This window comes from Cucurbita pepo, chromosome 1, assembly GCF_057944985.1.
Source record: "Cucurbita pepo subsp. pepo isolate OVF chromosome 1, ASM5794498v1, whole genome shotgun sequence".
NCBI lineage: Eukaryota > Viridiplantae > Streptophyta > Magnoliopsida > Cucurbitales > Cucurbitaceae > Cucurbita > Cucurbita pepo.
This window is the reverse complement of record NC_141798.1, coordinates 7,913,648-7,934,976: the sequence shown is the minus strand read 5'-3', so window position 1 is coordinate 7,934,976 and position 21,329 is coordinate 7,913,648. Positions and strand designations below refer to the sequence as shown.

At 36.5% G+C, this 21,329-nt stretch overlaps 4 protein-coding genes across 6 annotated transcripts; 1 reads left to right on the top strand and 3 right to left on the bottom strand.

Moving 5' to 3' along the window:
• The first annotated feature begins 147 nt into the window (after positions 1 to 147).
• Positions 148 to 5,428, top strand: LOC111798835 (uncharacterized). 2 transcript variants are annotated; one of them, XM_087122446.1, is made up of 13 exons: positions 148 to 334; positions 459 to 520; positions 866 to 943; positions 1,033 to 1,114; positions 1,267 to 1,337; positions 1,600 to 1,701; positions 2,376 to 2,465; positions 3,148 to 3,222; positions 3,515 to 3,547; positions 3,810 to 3,887; positions 4,183 to 4,248; positions 4,596 to 4,663; positions 5,155 to 5,428. In XM_087122446.1, the coding sequence occupies exons 1-13, from the start codon at positions 280 to 282 to the stop codon at positions 5,174 to 5,176; spliced, it is 882 nt and encodes a 293-aa protein (XP_086978572.1). In that variant the 5' UTR covers positions 148 to 279; the 3' UTR covers positions 5,177 to 5,428. The 2 variants fall into 2 exon arrangements, with proteins under 2 accessions (XP_086978572.1, XP_086978573.1); XM_087122447.1 differs by having other exon boundaries at positions 168 to 334; positions 459 to 488.
• A 389-nt stretch (positions 5,429 to 5,817) lies between these two features.
• LOC111798800 (putative pectate lyase P59) lies at positions 5,818 to 7,667 on the bottom strand. The gene is made up of 4 exons (XM_023682138.2): positions 7,366 to 7,667; positions 6,618 to 7,269; positions 6,303 to 6,545; positions 5,818 to 6,232 (listed from the first exon to the last, which is right to left on the bottom strand). Exons 1-4 carry the CDS (start codon positions 7,557 to 7,559, stop codon positions 6,008 to 6,010), a joined length of 1,314 nt encoding a protein of 437 aa, XP_023537906.1. The 5' UTR covers positions 7,560 to 7,667; the 3' UTR covers positions 5,818 to 6,007.
• Positions 7,668 to 8,921: 1,254 nt separating this feature from the next.
• LOC111798640 (alpha-amylase 3, chloroplastic) lies at positions 8,922 to 15,452 on the bottom strand. 2 transcript variants are annotated; one of them, XM_087122364.1, is made up of 13 exons: positions 15,293 to 15,452; positions 14,959 to 15,089; positions 14,772 to 14,826; positions 14,571 to 14,693; positions 14,326 to 14,446; positions 13,594 to 13,946; positions 12,656 to 13,263; positions 12,338 to 12,527; positions 12,082 to 12,245; positions 10,830 to 11,079; positions 10,301 to 10,423; positions 9,954 to 10,121; positions 8,922 to 9,393 (listed from the first exon to the last, which is right to left on the bottom strand). In XM_087122364.1, exons 1-13 carry the CDS (start codon positions 15,338 to 15,340, stop codon positions 9,232 to 9,234), a joined length of 2,496 nt encoding a protein of 831 aa, XP_086978490.1. In that variant the 5' UTR covers positions 15,341 to 15,452; the 3' UTR covers positions 8,922 to 9,231. The 2 variants fall into 2 exon arrangements, with proteins under 2 accessions (XP_086978490.1, XP_023537683.2); XM_023681915.2 differs by having other exon boundaries at positions 12,082 to 12,188; positions 15,293 to 15,450.
• Positions 15,453 to 16,350: 898 nt separating this feature from the next.
• LOC111798733 (serine/threonine-protein kinase PBL34) lies at positions 16,351 to 19,942 on the bottom strand. The gene is made up of 6 exons (XM_023682054.2): positions 19,226 to 19,942; positions 18,191 to 18,534; positions 17,915 to 18,050; positions 17,567 to 17,703; positions 17,367 to 17,490; positions 16,351 to 17,164 (listed from the first exon to the last, which is right to left on the bottom strand). Exons 1-6 carry the CDS (start codon positions 19,431 to 19,433, stop codon positions 16,644 to 16,646), a joined length of 1,470 nt encoding a protein of 489 aa, XP_023537822.2. The 5' UTR covers positions 19,434 to 19,942; the 3' UTR covers positions 16,351 to 16,643.
• Positions 19,943 to 21,329: the final 1,387 nt, after the last annotated feature.

Here is a 21,329-nt window from a genome sequence, read left to right as displayed (position 1 = left end):
AGCGGATACACACATATATATATATATATATTGTGAAGGAAATAAAAGAAATAACATTAATATATATTTAAGTGGCAACTCGTTATGGCCTAATTAGAAAGACGGTTTTGTTGTGCATGATCAAACGGCGTCGTCTGGAAATAATTTTAATATTTTTTTTCATCGCCGACCAGTTCCAGTTAACATAGCATTCCGGGTATCCACTCCGGACTTAATTTTTTGTCCTCCTCCGAGACCCCATTTCTCCTCCCTAGGGCTTCCGATTTGACGAACACCACTATGGCTATGCAAACTGGAGTAGGCCTTTCGAAGATTCTGATTCTTGTTGGAGCTGGTATTTCAACTAGACTTCTAATCTATTTAATTTATACGTTCATGCTGTTTATATGATCTAAAACCAATTTTTTTTCGAGAGTATGTCACGATTGTTAATGTTGTTATTGTGTTTGTTTTTACAGGATACTCTAGTACGATCCTGCTTAAGAATGGTAAATTATCGGATGTGTTGGGTGAACTTCAGGTGTCGATTTTTCTTATTTTGGCTGTTTTTATTTTTCTGCTTAATTAGCTCCAATGTTGCGTGGCATTAGGAAATTTTTTGGGAAAGTTCCAAGATGCTATTGACTTTTTATCTAATTGGCGATGGAACGTTCGTGAAAGTTGTTTTAAATTATTATTGTCATCGTTTATTTACGGTGGATTTCAATATCTCACTTTCTAGATTATTGTTGCAACGGAATAGCTTATTGGATGTCTCATAAATTTGCCCAAACAACTTCAAATGATAAACTAGGCTCAACAAAGCGTTGTAACATTTGTTTTGTTTCCGTATGAGTGACTGCATTTTCTATTGTTGTGCTTACAGTCCTTGGTGAAGGGCTTAGAGAAGTCTGGGGAACAATATGTGGGTGATTCTGACTACTCTGATGCCATTGCTGCTCAGGTGCTGATAAAATATATGCCTTTTAAAGAGGTATTGTCCGATAGTTTTTTTTATGTGGTTAATGAAACGTCTATCTGACTGTCATGTAGGTGCGTCGATTAGCTATGGAAGTTCGGCATCTCTCTTCTTCACGACAGATTACTATTCTCAATGGAAACTCTGGGACTGTTGGCAAGTCAGCTTATTTTTAATCAATTCATTTGCAAATTGCATAATTTAAGAACTTTGATAATGTGCCAATAAATTGGATCGTTGCTTTCACTTCAAAGGTAATAGTTTTCTGTGCCATTGACTGCCTTTTAATCATTTATTTATTTTAACAGGTAATATATCATCTTTCATAATTCCAGCTGCTACTTTGGGTGCCTTGGGATATGGATACATGTGGTGGAAGGTAATGTTAGATTCTTTTTCAAGTGTTCTAAAGTTGCTTTTTATGTGCCCAAAATTTAATGTCTTCTGTAATTTTTTTCTCTCTTTACTTTTCTATCAATAAGTCATTACCTTTTTAAGCCTTGATTTTTAAAAATGCGTTTTTATTAAACTTGTTAAAAGAAATGTTCCATAGTGTTTCAAATTGGTGGCTTGTCCTTTTTTTTTTTTTTTTTTTTTTTTTTCCATAACTCATATCTTATTTATTCTTTCTGTTTGAACAGGGGTTTTCATTCTCAGACCTTATGTATGTTACAAAGCGCAATATGGCTAATGCTGTCTCAAACTTAACTAAACATTTGGAGCACGTATCAGAGGCCCTTGCTGTAAGTGTGGTCTAGTATGCTCTTCAACCTGTTTTATTTAGAGGGAAAGAAGTGTGTGTATAGCTTGTTTCGTAGTGTTACTATTATTTTTTTAAAATTCATGACTTTTTAGAAGTTGACATGTCCTCTTCATATCCTTGTTGAAAATCTCATTTATGATCTACTATGACGTAATTAGATGCTTGATTAATAGTTGCATATTTCTGCATATTAATGCTTAATCCATATTTCAGATAGTACTGATATTTATTAATTCTTTTCTTTTTCCTGCTGTGTATATTGTAGAACTAGGTATAATAAAACATCCAACTCATTTACCCCACCCCTCAAGCCGTTTATTTTCCTTTTCCACCTTTTTTAATTGGAAACTTTTTTTTTTTTCATAATGATGGTTTAATTTGTCCAACTCTGAATAAAGTATGCTATGGAGAAAAATTGTCCCTTTTTCATCAGGTTTTGAATGACTGCTCCTGCAGAATGACGCAGGAAATAAAGAAGTACCATTTTTGAACGTTTGTTTGTTTGTTTCCTGTGAGACTGTGATTTGTGATTATTGAGTGTGCTGTCACTGTTAAGTCAACTACTCTTTTATTGGTGTTGGAAATTGTCAAATTGTTACAAAAATGAATAAGGAATGTGTTGACATTTTTTTAGTTATTTCTTTTGTTTAATAGGCAACAAAGAGGCATTTGACGCAGCGGATTGAGAACTTGGATGATAAGATGTTGAAGCAGAATGAACTCTCGAAATTGATCAAAGAAGATGTATGTGACTAATGATTTTGCAGTTCTATAAACTTTACTGTTGAGTTTTTACATAATGTGCAAGTTTAAGGAAACCAATATGTTTGTGTATGGTGTAGGCATGTGCTAGTGTTCAGAAATTTTGTTAAATGATGAATGGATACATGGACTTTGTGGTGATCTGAAGTTATCCTGATGTAAATAAATTTTATACCTCAAAAAATACTGTTTTTTCTTTTATTTTTTTCTTTTTATTTTTTATTTTTTATTTTTAAATTTCTTAGCATTACAGTACATGCACACACACACACACACACACATATATATATTTTAAAAAAAAAAAAAAAATCCTTTGCTATGTTGAAACTGTTGCAATCCATCATACTACACTTTTTTTCCCAGAGCGTTATTATTTTTTATTTAAGAAAAAAACTAAAAAGATAAAAGTTATATATAAATAATTGCATGCATCCAACGCTTTGAGGTGTCTGAATGTTATCAAAATTTTAAGTGCCAAGTCTCCAAGAAATATTGATAACTTCCATATAATATGATCGCAAATAAAAGCCAAGCTGCTTTCTTATCTCTATATAGATGTAGTACGTTTGAAATTTTGTTCACATGAAGGGGTAGGAGGTGCATTCTGTCATATATTTATAAACGTTTACATCATGTTTTGATATGGTTAAGATTGGTGGAACAGGTAGCAGAAGTTCAAAAATCTCTTTCTGGCATCGACTTTGACTTGGCTCAGTTGCAAAACATGGTTTCTGGTTTGGTGAGTTTTCCATTCAAGTAGTTGTAAAACTAATATATATGTTTCTATCTCATAAGATTTTGTAATCTGATCCATCTGTTGCATTTACTATGCCGTTGCTTTGACAGTTGTACTTGCACAGACATGTCAAATCATTTTTTTCAGTAACTGCTTCTGGTTTCGAATTTGATAAGTGATGAGGGATTCTCTAGAATTCGCGTTTACTGACAGGGATATGACATTAAAAGAAATTACTTATGGTGTATCACTTTTACTTGAGCATTAATTACCATACATCTCTCTCTTGTTTCAGGATGGGAAACTATCTTCTCTTGAATATAAGCAGGTGAGAAACTTTCTCTTTTATTTTTTTGGGTGTATATAGTACTGACTTTGTCAGTTTGACTGGTCTTCTTTTATACCTTAAAAGGCTAGGTCTCTAACCAAATAGAATAAAATTGGGTGACGTATCGCCTATGTATTTAGGATAGGGAGGTTTCCCAAAGTCGTTCTCATTTCCTGATATGATTTTGTTTTTTTATTATTGCAAAGTCATTTCTACTATTACGATATTGGGAACTTTGCTTATGATGATCCGTTACTTTCAGGAACTTGCAAATGTTGGTGTATTGTACTTGTGCAACTTTGTTGATGGAAAGCAAGCGAAAATGTCTGAAACTGTGAAGGTTGGATCCAGTACTTGTGCAAATTAGCCTGAACTGGAAAAAAAAAAAAAACAACTCAACTATACCCATTATCAGATGCGATTATTTTGTTTCAACTTTCTCTCAATAATTGGGTCCTGTGACTGACTAATTAATTTCATTATTGGTCGGAGGGGTCCTTAAGTTACATTTCTTTTATTTTTCTCATATTTGTCACGTGTCTGTTGATCAAGTTAACTACTTGACTCAATTATTTCCATTTCTTATTATTTCAATTTTTGAACTGATGTTACATGTTGTATCCCGGTACTTGCAGGAGCAGCTTAAACTTCCAGGCAGGACTCAGGGTCTGCTGACGCATCTGGAAACTCCTAATCTGAAGGTATGCATTATGCAACAACCCCCAAGCTTGAAGGGGGAATGCATATAACGTGAAGTACTTTTGCAATTTGTGATAATTTAAGCGCAATGTTTTTTATTCTCAATGTCATCCGTTGTGCCAACTTTCTAAAGCTTGGGCCGTTGTCAAGTATGAAACAATTATTCCTTCATTCACAACCATAATTTTTGTTGTGGAAGCACCAAATGCCCTTTCAAAACTTTCTATGATCAACATTTGCTTCTCAATTTTACGGAACGCATCAAACAGATATGGGTTATTCATTTACCTGTCTTAAATAACTTTTAATTTTTATTACTTGTTTGTAAGTTTCCCAATGATTCTTTCAGGGTCTTAAAGAACTTACTGATACGCTTTCACGAGATTTTACAGAAGGCCAACCAAGAGCCCTTCTCAGGTTTGAGGACTTTTGGTTTCATCTTGATTTTCCCCCTGTTTTCAGATTATTAGTGTATACATGTAGAAGTGATTAATGTTCACTAATGTGCAACAGTGTTGTTTAACTAGGTTGTTCTCATTATACTTTGAGAAATTGGAATTTGAAAGGACCAACATCCCTTATCTGCCTCGAGATAACCCTATTTCTGTTTCCATATCTCGTGCTAGTTCGATTATGTGAAGTATAAACCTTGCCTGTGTTAGATTGCCTTGGTTATACTTTCTATTGGGGCTAAGTTATTAATAGAATAAAGGAGATAATAGATATGAATTGTCAGATTCTCTGGGTTAGATGACCTCACTTCAAAAGTTTAGATTTTATGACGTCTTTTCTTTTCCTTTTTGCCAATTTCAGAATATAAATCTCTTTGCTATGCCCCCAACAATTGCATAGAAAAGACGGCGTGCTATGTTACTCATCATTTATGCTGTTGTTTTGACTTATGGCAGGTCCGCATCAACTAGATGTTAATGGGAAGAGAGATTGTCTGCTGTGCATCCTCCTGTGTCGATTCCACCATCATCCACACTTTTGTTCAAGTTTTTTATCTTACATATATTCCAAGGAGGCGCAATTTCTTCCTTTTCCTAAAATTTATGAATAGTTCATGTTGGCAATGAGTAAAATACCATGCAACGTTAGGACTTTTTGAGGTGTGATTACTCCTTCACACGAATAAACTACAGTATTGAGAAATTCAATTCCACTCCAGATTCTACAGAATCAATGATACGTAAGGGTCATGGAACAAAATTTTGCCCCATTTTGCCCCGTAAATCACTACTATGTCGCTTCTTGTGGCTGATTATTTCTTTAGAATCACTGTTCATTCATCATCCATTCTTTTGTAGCTCACTTTTTTTTTTTTTTTTTTGTACAGTGCACAACATTTACAGGAGGAATTTTTATGATCTTGCCAAGGTAAAATAAAAGTTCTAACATCTTTTTTTTTTTTTTTTTACAGTTTGCAACATTTACAGGAGGAATTTTTAAGACTTTGCCAAAGGTAAAAATAAAAAAGAAAAGTTTAACATTATGTGTTAGAACGCACGTCAAATTTACGTTCTTTTATTTCACATTTGTATTCTTTCAAAATTTCCCCATAAAAAAAATGTCCAATAATAACAAATATTTATTAATGCTATGGTAAATAAGGAAGTGAACAAAGAGGCTTGATAATGCCAGAAAGACCCAATCCAGTCGAGCCAACCAAAAAATTAATACTCTATGAGTTGAGCGGTGACCCAAAGAGTAAAAATCTGTTCGTTGACGGCGAGTTTAAGTCGACGTGTGAGTTGAAGTTTAGCATGGTCTGCCGATGAAGCAGGCTAGCGCACCTGACATACGTGTCATTCTGGTAACGTATGTCCCTTCTCTGTACGAGATCATATCCATCTTTGAGAAAGGTCGTTTCTTCCTCTGGTCGCCGGAGGTAACAAAGAATGCTCCGTTCATCATCAAGTCTCCCTCTGATCTCCATGTCCACGTCTTCCACACACTCTCCGGCGAGTACTCTCTCTTTGTCACCTGAGTTGGTTCACACCCAGTTTTAGTTTCTTGAGAAAATTAAATATTTGATTTGATTTGATTTGATTACCTCTTTAGCATTTACATTTGGAGGAGCAATGAATCGATTGCCCTGGCTGATAATGATGGGATGCTGGCTACCACCTATGGCATACATAAGCCAATGAGTGTAGTCATTGTTGACGACATGGAAGAACCCCCATCGGCACCTTGGCATCCTCTGCACCAACCCTTGACCAAAGTGATTGAATGCCACTGTCACTTGCATTATCTGATCATTCGAGTACCCATCGCTTGCTCCGAACAGCATCACCTGCATAAAACTCCCAACTTTTAAACTCTTTTATGAAAACATCAGTCACATGGTTTCAGCATGCTTCATTACATCATTGTGGTGAGTGAAATGGCTATTGGATATGGTGATGGCAGTGGATCCCATGATGGCATCGATTAGACCATCTTGACAATTGGACATGGAAACATGGTCAATCCAAATGTTGGAGGAACCGAAAATTGAAATGCCATCGCCGTCACTCATTGTCCTCAAACCCACATGGTCCACAGCGTCCCTGATCATTCCGCCGCTACCCATGACGATGTGATGGATACGAAGCCCATGGATGATCACATTTTGTACATACTGAAGAGTAATGCCAGCCCCATAAGCAATCTGAACGTTAGCGCCTCTTGCATCTATGGTCTTGTCGCTTGACACGATGAGCTCCTGAGTTAGCCTAATGGCCATGTTGGTTGAGAATGTGATCCACAACGGCCCCTTTTGGATCACAGCATGTCGGAGGGTCCCAGGTTTTGGTTCCATGATATCCGAGTCCGACGAATCGTTCACCACGTAGAATGGACCCAACTTCCCGCCGATGGTCTTCCAGCCAAAACCCAGAACACAATCGGCCAGCTTCTTCCTGTTTTTTGCCCAATTGGGGTCGCATCTCCAGCACCGGTCAATGGGATTAGTGGCTAGACATGGCCCTTTATATCTCTTCAAATTCCTTCTCGTATCATTGCTTCCGCTCAATTCCCTGCATCAAACTCCAATCCCATTAATTCATTTCCCCTGAGTTCTTACTACAAAATTTCTCCTGAAGATTGAAAAAAAAAAAAATAAAACAACTTACTGCTCAACTTCAGCATTGAGGATGTCGGTGACGTTCTCTGGATTAGGGTCGAAGGCCTTGGCGGCGGCTTTCTCAGCCTTGGCGGCGCGTGATTTCCAGTAATCATCGAAGTTTCCAATGTCAGCATATGCAGTAGCCACCAAGGATAATGTTAGCAGAACCCCAAGCATAGCTCTGCTCGTGGGTGCTACCATTTCTGTGGGATGATGAAAGCCCTTTGGATCTTAGACTATGATTACCGGATTTGAATCCTCAAGCGAAACACGAAGGATTCCGCTTGAGGAAGTGTGAATTGGTTGATGGGAAGGAGAAGGTTTTAAGGAGTTATGAGGGAAAACAGAGGAAGATGATGATGGGGTAGCGAAGGTCGTTCATGGCGGGAAGAAGGGAGAACCGTTAGCTACTCGGACGGTTAAAACAGTTATTTACTAACATAGATATTTTCTGTGGCTCAGCTTTGGCTGTTTTTTCTGTTTCCGTTGCTTTTAAACAGACATTGAACAAATCGAACTTTATATTAATATTAATATTATTTATTTTTTCCTTTTTTTTGTCTCCATCCTAAGAATTCAATGCTCAAATATGCGAATTTACTTCTAAAAAATAATAAAAAAAAATTGTACACCCAAAAATTAAAATCTTGGAGGTTTATCCACTTTAAAAATTTCCTGTATTTATTTATTTTTAAAGAATTGGAGTTTTTTTCTTTTTTTTTTTTTTAATAAAAAAAAACAACTCTCAAGATTTGTCTTTGTTTTAAGATTAACATTTTTTTTTAATAATTACTTATTTGACCTTTTTTTTTTTTTTTTTTTAATTCATAGATTTGTTAAACAATTTGTAAATTTTTAGAAATGTTGATTATTAGATACCTATTATTTTAGGAATTCATTACACAATTTTACAACTTAGAGTATATTAGATATGAAATTAGAAACATTTTTTTTTAAACTTTATGATCTAATAAAACAAAAGTTCAATAGATCATCTTGTAATTTAATCTAAAATTTTATAACATTTTGTCATAAATATAGTTAGTGTATATACATTTGGCTTTTTATGTAATTATATAGATGTGAAAGTTGTTTAGTCTTTCAACTTTTATATTTATTTCTAATAGATTATTGAACTTTAAAAAGTATTTAATACATATATTAGTGATGTCTATTTTACCTGTGGGGTCGGAGCTTTGTAGAGATATGTCCTAAACGGAGAGGAAATTTTCCGTTTAGACGGAGAATAAGAAAGAAAGTGTGGAACATTTTTCCCCGTTAGATAAATGGGACCAGGGATGAGATTGCAAAATAAAATATTTTTAATATATATGTGTGTTTTGGCTATATTAAAAAAATAATTAGTTAATTTTAACACTCAAATTATATTATTTAAACTAAAAGCCATGTGGTAGATTTTTTTCAATGGTTAAAATTTAAATTTTTAAAAATTATGTTAGTAAATGTATCTCCTATAATATTAACCTGCCCATAAGTTTACGGTGCAGTTTACCATTAAGATCTCGCAATAACGCACACTCGAACTAGATGAATACGAAAAAATAAGAGATAAAGGTTTATACTGATGACTTCAATTATGTATAACAACAGAGAATACATAAAGTACATAGTTCAACTTTACCATATATATAGCTTTTTACGATACATAGTTATTTGTTATTTATGACTATTTATTTTATATTATTTATCATATATAGTTTTGATACGTATAACCGTTGACTAAGCTAGCAACAGCTAGCAACAGGCAAGCTAACCAAGCTAACTTTATGATGAACATGTATGATACATATATAGCAGTATAAATCTACTATACACAATCCAATAAAGTCCCATAGAAGTTGGCTGTTTGGATTTAGTTGGATACTTCCCAGACCTTGTAGTCTTTTCCCTCCATAACCAATGACCATCCACTGGATCCTCTAGGAGGTTCAAAATAGCCTGGTCCAATCTTCACTCCAACTTTTTCATCCATGGTGGCTGCATACACATCCCTTTCTGCCTTCTCAATTTTAACCTGAAAATTACCGGACAGAGTAATTAAAGTCCGTTGGATATCATATCAAAGCAAAGTCATGAGAGCTTATGCTCAAAATGCACAATATCATACCATTGTGGAGAGTCGTGTTCATCTAACATGGTATTAGAGCCATGCCCTAAACTTAGTTGTGCCGATAGATTGGTAAATCCTCAAATGTCGAACAAAGGAGTCGAGCCTCCTCGAAGGCATAGTAAAAAATGACTAAGACTCCAAAAGAACAAGGAGTCGAGCCTCAATTAAGGGGAGACGTATACTCCTTGTTCTAGGGGAGGTGTTGGATGATGAAAATCCCACATCGGTTAATTTAGGGAATGATCATGGGTCTATAATTAAGGAATACTCTCTTCATTGGTATGAGGCCTTTTGGAGAAGCCCAAAGTAAAGCCACGAGAGCTTATGCTCAAAGTGGACGATATCATATCATTGTGGAGAGTCGTGTTCGTCTAACAAACCCTACTTATACTTGTTCTTCGTCTGTGGAGGCATAGGATAATAGCAATTTTCTTCAATTTTTTAAAAAGATCATTCATACTTACTACGCTCCGGCAGTGAAGTTTCTGCCGTTTTCTAAGAGAAATAAGTGTTGCAATCTCAGATTTGTAGTGGGAGAAAATGTGGTCAAAGAATAGTGATGGTGTCCCAGGATGAGTCAGGATGTAAGCATATCCTTGCATTTCTTTTCCACTGGGAAATCTCCAATGACCCTACAACATCAGAAAACACCATCACCAAATTAATTTTAAGATTTAAAATGGAAGAACATCCAAAGTACAAACATCAAAAATAATTTATCAATCCTAAGACATCAGAGTGTATCTGTAATGAATGTTTCATCCAGTCGATTTCATGCAATAAACTGGTTGTTATGGAAAGATGTTCAAACCTGAGTAGATCCAGTGTCGTGATTCTCTATAAAGGTAACAGCACGAGAAGGCCACCATCCAACGACTCCAGGAGGCTTTCGTTTCTGATCTGATAAACGCCAATATTCACATCTATCGACTGCCTATAAAACAGATTTTCCAAATGGTTACCGAAAAAATGTGAGATCCTACATTAGTTGAAGAAGAGAACAAAGCATTCTTTATAAGGTTGTGGAAAGCTCTCCGTAGCAGACGTGTTTTAAAAATCTTGAGGGGAAGCCCAAAAAGAAAAATCCAAAGAGGACAATATCTACTGGCAAATCATAGAGTTAAGAACATGGAAAAATATAATAAGCATCTCAGAAGTATATAACGTTCTACGAGTAAGAATCAAAGAATCTTAGGGATTGCTGCAGAAGTACTGTCTAAAATGAACACCAATATGATTTTTATAATTGAATCCATCAGACACATCTAAAACAGACACAGAATAAGCTGAGAAATTTTCGTCCACAGAACTGAGAACCAGTTAATTAAATGAAGGCTTACAGAATGAAGAATCCCTTTGGTAGTGACATCAAATGCCGCAGCAGTTCCATTAGTAGCATTTATCCAGTCAATGATTCTCTGTCTATGAGCATCTTGATTATAATCCATCACACCATACGTATAGCTCAGGGAATCCCAGTATTCGCCAACAGCAAAGTAAGGTTCACTTGCATCCAAGTAATCCTTCACATAACCACCCCAGAATCCTCTGACAAAATCAAGCCTCCACCCATCGTACCCAATCTCCTTTCTGCATGTCAACAGCAGAAACATATGCATAAAGCATGGCTACTCTAATCTTTAAAAGCAAAGTGAAAAAGAGACATTTGAATTGATTACGAAACCTATGTGCATACTCATATCAGCAAATCATAGAGTTAAGAACATCAAGCACTTCGTTAAAACAGCCAGAATGAAACCCACCAATTAATAATTTAAAGATAGCCGCATGGTTTCATTTCAAGGAGAGAACATTAAAAAGATTGATAAGACAATCATGCATGTCCACACCTTTCATGGTAATGTAACAATCCAAGTCCACGTTAGCAGATATTGTCCGCTTTGGCCCGTTACGTATTGCCGTCAACCTCACGGTTTTAAAACGTGTGTGCTAGAGAGAAAGTTTTCACACCCTCATAAGGAATGTTTTGTTCTCCTCTCCAGCCGATGTGTGATCTCACAATCCACCCCTTTTAGGGGCCCAGCATCCTCGCTGGCACACTGCTCGGTGCCCGGCTCTGATACCATTTGTAATAGCCTAAGCCCACCGCTAGCAGATATTGTCCACTTTGACCTGCTACATATCACCGTCAGCCTCACGGTTTTAAAATGTGTCTGCTAGGAAGAGGTTTCCACACCTTTATAAGGAATCTTTCGTTCTCCTCTCCAACCGATGTGGGATGTCTCGGTAGCAAATATTCTATTCTGATAGTTTCTAAGAATTAAAGAGACTCAGGAGCCCAGGTACCAACGTAACTCAAACTCTTCGCTTATTTGGTTAATTTAAGATTTGATCAGGCACCTATTAGTGCAAAAAGGGTCTCAAATTGCAGCTATGCAATGAGAGGGCATTGAACTAGGGACCTCATGGTTCAGTCCAAAGCCTCTTTTCACCGCTATGTCAAACTTATGAGTTATCATGTCACAATACAATAAGGTCTTCACATAGAAGACTAGAAACTATGAAATAAACAGATAAAAGTTCCACAGAAATTAATAGTTCAGCCAGAAAAGGATTGGTTGGGGAATTAACCTTAACCAGCATAACCATTCTTTAATATCATTTCTCACAAAATCTTGTGAATGATCAATGTTAGGCGCAGCATGAAAGTTATCTCCGCTACTTTTGTTGCCCCTTCCCTTCACATTGCATAAAAATTGAATAATCAACGGGACATTTACATGTGTGCTGTCATTCTTCATCCTCAGTATAAGATAATTAATTTTAGATCGCATATGAAAAGTGGATAATCATTCATATCAATGATCGAATTAATAAAAGATCAAACCTGAAAATGTGGATCATCTGAGACTACAGCACGTTCATCCCAATTTAAGCGACCACCAAATATATTCCAGATACCATTTTGATTTCTAAAATGTGCACAACGATGATTTAGGACAACATCACCAAGAACCTTTATCCCAACATCATGGAACGTCTTCACAGCATCCTTCAGCTCATCAATGTTACCATATCTAAAATCAACGAAGTAGACTCCATAGAACAACAGTTTTGAACAATCATTGGACGTTAACGGTTACTCGACAAGTGATAATGATTTAATCTAGGAGTGGATTGAAAAAAGAAAAGGATCTGCATATACCTGGAATTTAAATTATACAAGTCCTTCGGCATATACCCTTCTGGTGACACAGATTCTGTTGGAGGTGGCAACCATAGCATAGTGAAACCAAGGGAGGATAATTCTGCAGCTTTCTCTTTAAGTATCATGTACCATCTTCCAGACTTGTGAGATTCCCAATTGAACCCTTGGCACAATATTTCAAAACCTGTACCTGTGCCAGAGGATGTTCGAACGGGTGGTTCTACGGGTTTAGGCGTCTCAATTATTTCCTCTGTTGAAGAAGAACTTCTGAAGAGATCATAGGCTTCAGCAGACAATTTTTCAATTTCCTGAAGAATGCTTTCTTGTGCTTCTTTGGTTTTTTTCTTTTGAGTCTTCTGAGAAGAAATGTCAGTAACAGAAACTCCTTCAGATTCTTCTCCAGGTTTTCTAGATACTCCGGCATCCTCTGATTCGCTCCGTCTCGGGTGATCAGGCAAGTTACCAGAACTTGAGAAGGGGACATAGAAGTCATCTCCCTTATAGTTTAACAAAGAGTTCTCATTCTGCTTGAGAACAAAATGAAATCCTCCAAAATCTTCTTCTATGGTAAAAGTTCCACAACTTCCCTTCCCCCCTTCTTTCGGCTGCAAACAGAACATTTCATAATTAATAATAACCAATTGAGTTTATACTCATGTTAATTTTTCTAAGATAATTTTTCACATCCACGGCTCATTAGGAGGACCTCAAAGAGCCCGCCCACGACACAGGAGCAGGATTCTCGACACAGGAGCAGGATTCTCTAAAAAGCCAAGGTACCGCGTGGTTTAAGAGCTTAAAGGAGGCTACACTCAAGGTTCCCTCCGATTATATGTCTCTGAATTTCTATTCGTTGTCCCAATAATGCCAGAAAAGAGTTGAATTAGCAATAAGTATTAGCTCAAATTTCAGGGAAAAAATATTTTGCACCGGACCTGCAGTAGGGTACGCAAGGCCTTGTTCTTGGACACTGTTGTTTCCGGAGGATGAGGAGCAGCTGGAATCTCCCATTTCCTAGTCTCATCTCTACACGCTCCCCAATGAACAGTAACATCTCCAGGTAGATCAGTTTCCAAATACAAAAGATATTTTGTTGTTTCTGGACACTTTCTAACCGAAACACAGACCAAATTATCAACAGCTACTTCTTTTACAATAGGCAGCTCTTCATAGAAGCCTTCCAAATCCTTTTTGCTCTCCTTTGTATCTCCAGATTCACCACTGCTTCCTTGATCTTTAGAATTTGATTCTGCTTTGACAAGGAGGTTGTATAGCTGAACCAAAGCCCCTACAATTGAGGCCATCTAAAAATCATAACCCACTAACGAAATTAAATTCCCTCTAGTGCACAATGGAAGCAAGAAATGGACCATAGGCGCATTACTTTCTAGTTTAGTGCTCTAAGAATGTATACAATGAAAGAAATCACTTAGGATGTCTTGCTGCTCAACAGCTAAGCCTACAGCTCCTATCATGAAATCAGATCAGATTGACATAACAGAAGAGAGATCAAAGAGAAAAAGAGAAAAATACTTAATCAGTGGTTTATTGTACCGTCAATTAAATAGATATGCCATGAACATAAAATCATTTATCTCTATCGGTCTTATTCAGCTCAATGACTGCTTTCAATCAAGACAACTATATTTCATAAGAACTTCTCTAACCTGGCCATAAATCCAAATCCTTTTTTGTTCCAACTATATTTTCATCTTCACCATGGTATTCTAAAAGAGGCACCTTAAAATCTCTCCCTTTGTGCTGATACAGAACTCCAGTTTCTTCATCCTGCACTACCAAAAATAAGAAGTCAGATTCACCAAAAGAACTTGCAGTATTAAAAACGAGAATGATCAAAGGACCAAAGAGGAATAGCAAACATCCTCAATTGCTAACTACTGAAAATAAGAACCTTCAAAACAAAATATATAGTTGCAATTGTCTTATCGAGAACATGATGAATCTTCACTTCATGAACACAATCTCCCGAAGAAGATGAGGATGATTTCTTCAATGGTGTCTCAATAGCATAATCCTGAGAATATAATTGTTATTACACTTTTGTAGCATGCAAAAACAGTTTAGGCATTGAAATGAAGAGACTGTTACAAACTTTGATGGGTATTGAGCCCGGGGGTGTAATTTCTTCAGGAGGTTGATCCCATTCGCTGTAAGGTTCATTCATTCAACCCATTTTAGATGAAGACGGTATCAACGAAACAAACTCAGCATCAGTAAATTTTTTAGTAATTTAGGCTTCTCCTTATACCCAAAGGAACATAGATTAAAACGAGATATACCTGCCACTGTCGTCGATTGAGGACACTTCCCATTGAAGGATCCATTTCCCAGCGAGGTTACATCCTATAGTAAGCTCCAATTGATTCTGGTCCTTCACCTGGGCTAGTCTGACAGATATCATTCCCTTCAACTACAAGCTCAAATCAACAAGGAAAACAAAAAAATCTTATGGAAAACAAGAAAAGCGAGTAAAGGAAAACAAAAAAAATTATCATCTCGAGAGTGAACAACTCAAGGAAGCAAAGAGGAAATGCACTTCCCAGCAGAAGAAAACAGATCCCACAAATTAAAGAGGAAGAAAAAGAGCCCCACACCCTAAGATAAAATTTAAACCTTTTCGATGCGGTTGAGAGGAAACGTATCCTTGAGCAAGACATCCATAGATTGGAAAGTTTGAAGAAGAGACGCATTAGTATTGGTAGCTCTAAAAGCAGGAACTCTATAAGAAGTGTAATTATAATTGACAAAGCTCTTTTGGCCACGATAAAGAATCTTATTTGGACAGTAACTAAAGGAACAGGTTATGAGCGTATGGAATCTAGGACGGTGGTAAAATCTGTGCTTCCCTTCACCACAGTGACAGAGAAGAGGATCAATCCCAATTGGACATGATCCCACAGTTGCCACTCCCTCTACAGAACAAGTTCAGGAAGAAGTTGAACAAAGAAAAGAAGAACAGAGCAAAAACCAAAACAGAGAGATGGGAGAAAAATTACAGGAGTGGACGCTATTTGTTAACTAAAATATGATGTAATTTGTGACCCTTTTGCTTTCCTAATTTGGTTTACAAATAATATATTCATCCAATTCACAAAAACGTTAAGAAAAGATTCACCCATTTGAAAATTTCGATTCTTCTTTGTCATCAAACGACTAATTGTGGGCTCTTTAGCTTGAAGAAAGGAACAGGACATTGTACAAACAGCTTACCTGCACTGCAGCTTTTTTAGAAATATTTGCTCTTTGCGACAGCAAACCGAATGAATTTAAGGTAGCAAATGGGAACTCGGAGTTCAGGTCTTTTCAGTTGTCTGTGATGATTGCTTCTTTTCTCCGCCGTCCACGCGGCGGATTTCGAACGGTTAGCATATTGGGAAAGTGGGTGTGAGAAGCCGTTCAACATCTTACAGTAATTCCAGCTTCAAATGCATCCTTGTTCCAATAATTCAGTCGAACCCATTGATTAATCACGTATTCGTTATCAATAATCAGGTTTATAAGGGTGCGCGTTGCTTAATACTTTGTCAATCCAAGATTCTTTTTTTTTTTTTTTTTGGCTCGTCAGTTTATGTGGGGCATTGACTCTGTAAGCCAGCAAAGTTGCTTGTTAGTATCATTTTTTTTTCCTAAAATGGAAAGGTTTGAGCCACAAAAATGATGAGGCAAAGGAGTGAAGAGAAGAGCTAATGAGTTCTGTCTGTTCTTCCCAAAACAATATGAGATTGAAAATGGATGAACAAAATTCATCTGCTATCGTACACTTTACTGACAGGTTTCCCATTCTAACAAGATGATAGTGCAGACATCACTGTCTGTAGCATTTTCAATGATCCACCAGCAAATGCTGTTTTGCAAAATAAACATCTATCTATACTGAGGTAGAAGGGGGAGATCTATCGATGACAAAATGAGATGGGTTAACACAACTAGATAATTACTAATTAATTACCAAACAACCCAATTCTTAGGCTTTGACATTGGGTTTTGGAGATGGATGGGGTTGCTGATGATGATATGGAGAAGTATGAGAACCATTGGCGACTGAATAGCTGCGTAGTTGCTGCCCGTTCTTCGGAACTGGTCCAGCCCCGGCATGGTAGCCATTTCTCGCCATTGGGCTCAATCGTATGCGGTCAGCTTGCATTGTCTGAAAATAATAAGATGAACTTGCCATGTCCTTGAGGTTTGGGAGGGGCTTCAAGGCTTCTACAACTTCACTCATTAGAGGTCTGATCTTTTGATCTCGGCTAAGGCATTGAGCAGCTAATTGTGCTGCCTTTTGGGCACCTTTTATTGAGAAATGCCCTTCAAGCCTAGGGTCTATCAAACGATAGAATCTCTTTTTCTCTCCTAGGTATGGCCGTGCCCATTCCACAAGGTTATGTTCACCATTAGGACGGTTTTTATCCATGGATCTTCTTCCAGTTAACATTTCGAGAAGAACCACTCCAAAACTGTAAACATCACTCCTCGATGTAAGATGTCCTGTCGGAGCAGCATGTATCAGACCAAAAGCAATCGCCAGGAACAATGAAAAGGCACAGGTAGACTGAACAAGATAACATAGTTTCTAATTCTACAATTTTAATCTTAGTGTTGCCTGCTATGGGAACAAGCTCCTAGACTATAGGACCATAAGTTCTACTCAGTTCAAGGAAAATTTCCATTTGAATATTCTAAAACTCACCGGTCATTACGTATTCTGGAGCTGCGTAGCCATACGTTCCCATCACACGAGTAGATACATGAGTTTTATCTCCATCAGGTCCATCTTTTGCAAGTCCAAAATCAGAAAGCTTGGCATTGTATTCCTGAAATAGTGATACTTTCAGGAGGAAGATAAATAATGAAGAAAAACAAATTATATCCACAGCTTCTGTCACATACGGCATCTAATAGAATGTTGGACGTTTTAAAATCACGATATATCACAGGTCTTTGTGCTTCCTCATGAAGAAAAGCAAGGCCCTTGGCAGCACCTAGAGCAATTTTCATCCTAATAGACCACGGAAGAGGTAGAGATCCTGCACATGATACAGATTTTTACAAATGAGAAACAGAAGCATACATACGAGATCGGTTTTTAAATATTAAAAAGACTAAGCTAGTTAACTAATTAACAGATGAGATCGTAAGTCACGGACTTCCTGATATATTCGTAAGAGAAGACTCGAAGAATGCACCATTTACCCAAAAACTACAGGATGAATGGAAATGAAAAATGAAGCAACATACTCCGGAAAAGATGATTCTCCAGGCTTCCTCTAGGCATGAACTCATATACAAGCAGTCTTTGATCATCTTCGTTGCAGTAACCGATAAGTCTGACCAAGTTCGGATGTTTGAGATCACTAAGAAAGTTCACTTCAGCCTGCCACATAACACAACCCACCCATCAACTAGAAAGTAGAACATATGGAAATTCCTACCATCCAAACAACTTTTTATCACATGCATACAGGATGAAAAATGCATCAAAATATCAAAAAAACGATCAGAGAAGCTACAAACCATCCATTCTTTATGGCCCTGAAGACCATCGTGGTTGAGCGTTTTAACAGCAACAGTGAGTCCTGTACCAGGTTTAACTGGAGCAGTTCCATTTTCTTCAACCCAACCCTTGAAAACACAACCAAAACCACCCTCACCAAGTAGACTCTCGGGTCTAAAGTTCCTTGTAGCCAACTTAAGATCATTAAATGAAAAATTCCGTAGATGAGGCGAAATTTTAAGTTCCTCTTCTAGTTTGGAAGTGGATGAAGTACTCTCTGCATTACTCATACTTGTGGCTGTTGAAGATATCTCTCGAGGTGTTCGTTGGTCTCTACTTGAATCAGCCGTAGACTTGCTTTCAGCTGGCACAAAAGGATCATAAATTAGTAAAACTCGAAAATTAAAAATAAAAAGTTAGAAAATGCATATCGATATCAACAGCGCAGGATGCAGTTTTGTTTCGAACTTAAAACATTAATCTAAATTCCCCATTCCTATAAACAATCCGTTCCTTACCCACCATCTATAACCTTTTAAAGATTATCATCCACAAAAAAAGGACACCAGTCTGCATTTTTGCAACAAGGGTTATCATAAGTCGAGGAGATCGTTCCTGATTCGTAAGGTAAAAGCTGTGCATTCAAGACAACCACTCCCGCTTTCTACAGAAGCTTGACGGGATAAGTCAAGCAGAGCTTCAAGATCCATTTTCTAGACTTCCATTACAACTTTTCTAATCTTAAATAACACAAATGCAAGATTAAGAACTCGCATTGTTCAATGATTTTAAGTACACAAAGATTGTTGTTAATCAACTTGTGACAACAATACAAAAACCACGCCTACTCTTGGACACTTTTGCGAAAAGAATCAATGCTGACATCAGAAAATGTTTCCAAATCACAACAATCAAAATCAAACCCTTAAAGAACATAAACTAAAGTAGAAATTTCAGGAGGTCCCAGAAAACAATAAATCTAAGTTCTAAGCCATTAAGAGAGTACAGAGAATACAACAAGAGGAAAATGATCTTCCGATAGCATAAGTCATTACCATAGTTGATACTAGTCCCACTAATCGAACTATCAACTTTGGATCTCGAAGAAATGCAGCTACCAAAAATCCTCAAAGCAATCCAACAACCAGTCTCCTCTTCCAAGTTTTCAATCTGTTCCTTGTTGTTCTTCTGCTTCTTCTTCTTCCCCTTCGATTCCCTCACTTCCCGAGACTCAACTTTCCCATCTTCAGCGATTACCTCCATGGCTCAAGTACCAAGAAAAACACAGATAATCATAAAAAATCCTCGAATCGGAAACACCATCCAGTGCCTCACCTTCCCGAGTCGCTACATCAACCCCGGCTAGTTAATTTTTTCCTCGAAACAGCGGAAGTGAAGCCTACCAAAAGATCACTCAAATCTACCCCGTTTCACTAAGGGCAAAGAAAGAAGAAGATTAGCAGATCGTATAAAAATCGATGAATTCCAAGAGAAACCCTTCAAAAGGCAGAAAATGGATGAACTAGAATGAGCTCATACAGAAGTCTCCTTTCCATCGAAGGACAGTGATTCTTGCAGTCCTCTCGCTGTTCAACTTACAAATCTGTGCGCCTAAAGATATAGATTATCCCCAAGATGGGTTTTCAACAAGAACAAGCAGATTAGTTTTAAGCTGGTAGAGTTATAAATTTTATGCAACAAAAACAATTAAATAAAAGGAAAATTATTTTCCAAAATATCAATTCTCTCTCTCTCTCTCTCTCTTCCTTTTTCTTTCCTCCCCTCACCCCCATTTTCCAATGGAATCAAAGACTGGCCAAAAGTTTGCGTCGCTGCCCGGGGAAGCGGGCAGCGACCAAACTGCCGGGCGTATCAGCTGACCGTGGCCCGTGGCGCCAAATCAGAATGGACCAAACATTTCGGGCAATAGAAAGTAGTAAAATCGGGCACTTCGGGCATGGGAGAGAAGGTGACCGTGACCCCACAGGGATGTTCAAGTGTCTGCCTTCGTGGGCGGATTTGAATGCGCACGTCAAATTATTCGGTGCATTGCACGCACCTCTATTCAATTTTCCCTCTATTTTTTCGAATTATTAAAAAGAAGTTTATAATTTATTTCTTTTTCCCAAATTGAAAAACCGATTGTACCCCTACCCCACCCTCTGCCCTAAATTATAATAATAGAGCCCCAACCCCAATCATTTCAAGCTCTTTATTTAAGTAAATTTGTTGATAACCAAATCAAATTTCACACACTAATTTTCATATATTTTCTAAATACATCTTTTTTTTTTTTTAATTATTATTTCTAATTTTATCTAAAACCATCCTTTTTTATCCGAGAAGACCTCGAAACTCTTTTCTTGAAACTAGAGGACGAGCAACAGTCCAAAATGATGAACTTGAAGATTAAACATTTTAAGGATGTGTCAACCGACTTATTTATGTGCTTTCAATAATTTATTTTATTTTTTGACAAAAAAAAAATACTATCTTTTAATTGGATGAATTTTAAAATATAAAACATTATTTAAAAGAACAAAAAAAACAATTATTATTTGACTTGATGTTGCATAAACGTGCACCACATAGCTTCACTTTAGTCATACTAGTTTTAATATATTGATTAAAACTAATTGTTTTTTTAGATTTAATACAACATTATGTCGATATAATATAATAATTTAATATATGTTTACAAAGCAAGACTTAAGTGTATTGAGAAAAAAAACCCATTTGCTTAATTAGAGTTTAATTTTAGACTTAGAGTTTAATTTTAGACTTAAGTCAAGTATTGATGACAAATATTTTTTGAATTAGAGAAACTTAGTTGAATAAGTTTGATAAATAAATATAAAAATAAATATTTATATAAATTTTCTAACTTTCTAGAAAGACGGTCATGCTCTAATAAAATTATTTTGCTCTTTCTCTTTCAAATTTGACTTTTTTAAATATAAATTTTATGATACTAAAACTTGTATATAAAAAAAAAGATAATTATCAAAAGATACTAACACATGAAATATGAAGAAAAAACACGAATTTTGAAAGGAATCTATGAATGAAGATGCATCTAATATAACAATAACAACTCTATTCAAATGTGCTTGTTGACTGTAAAGTGTATTCTTCGAATGAAGAAATTCGACGTACTTG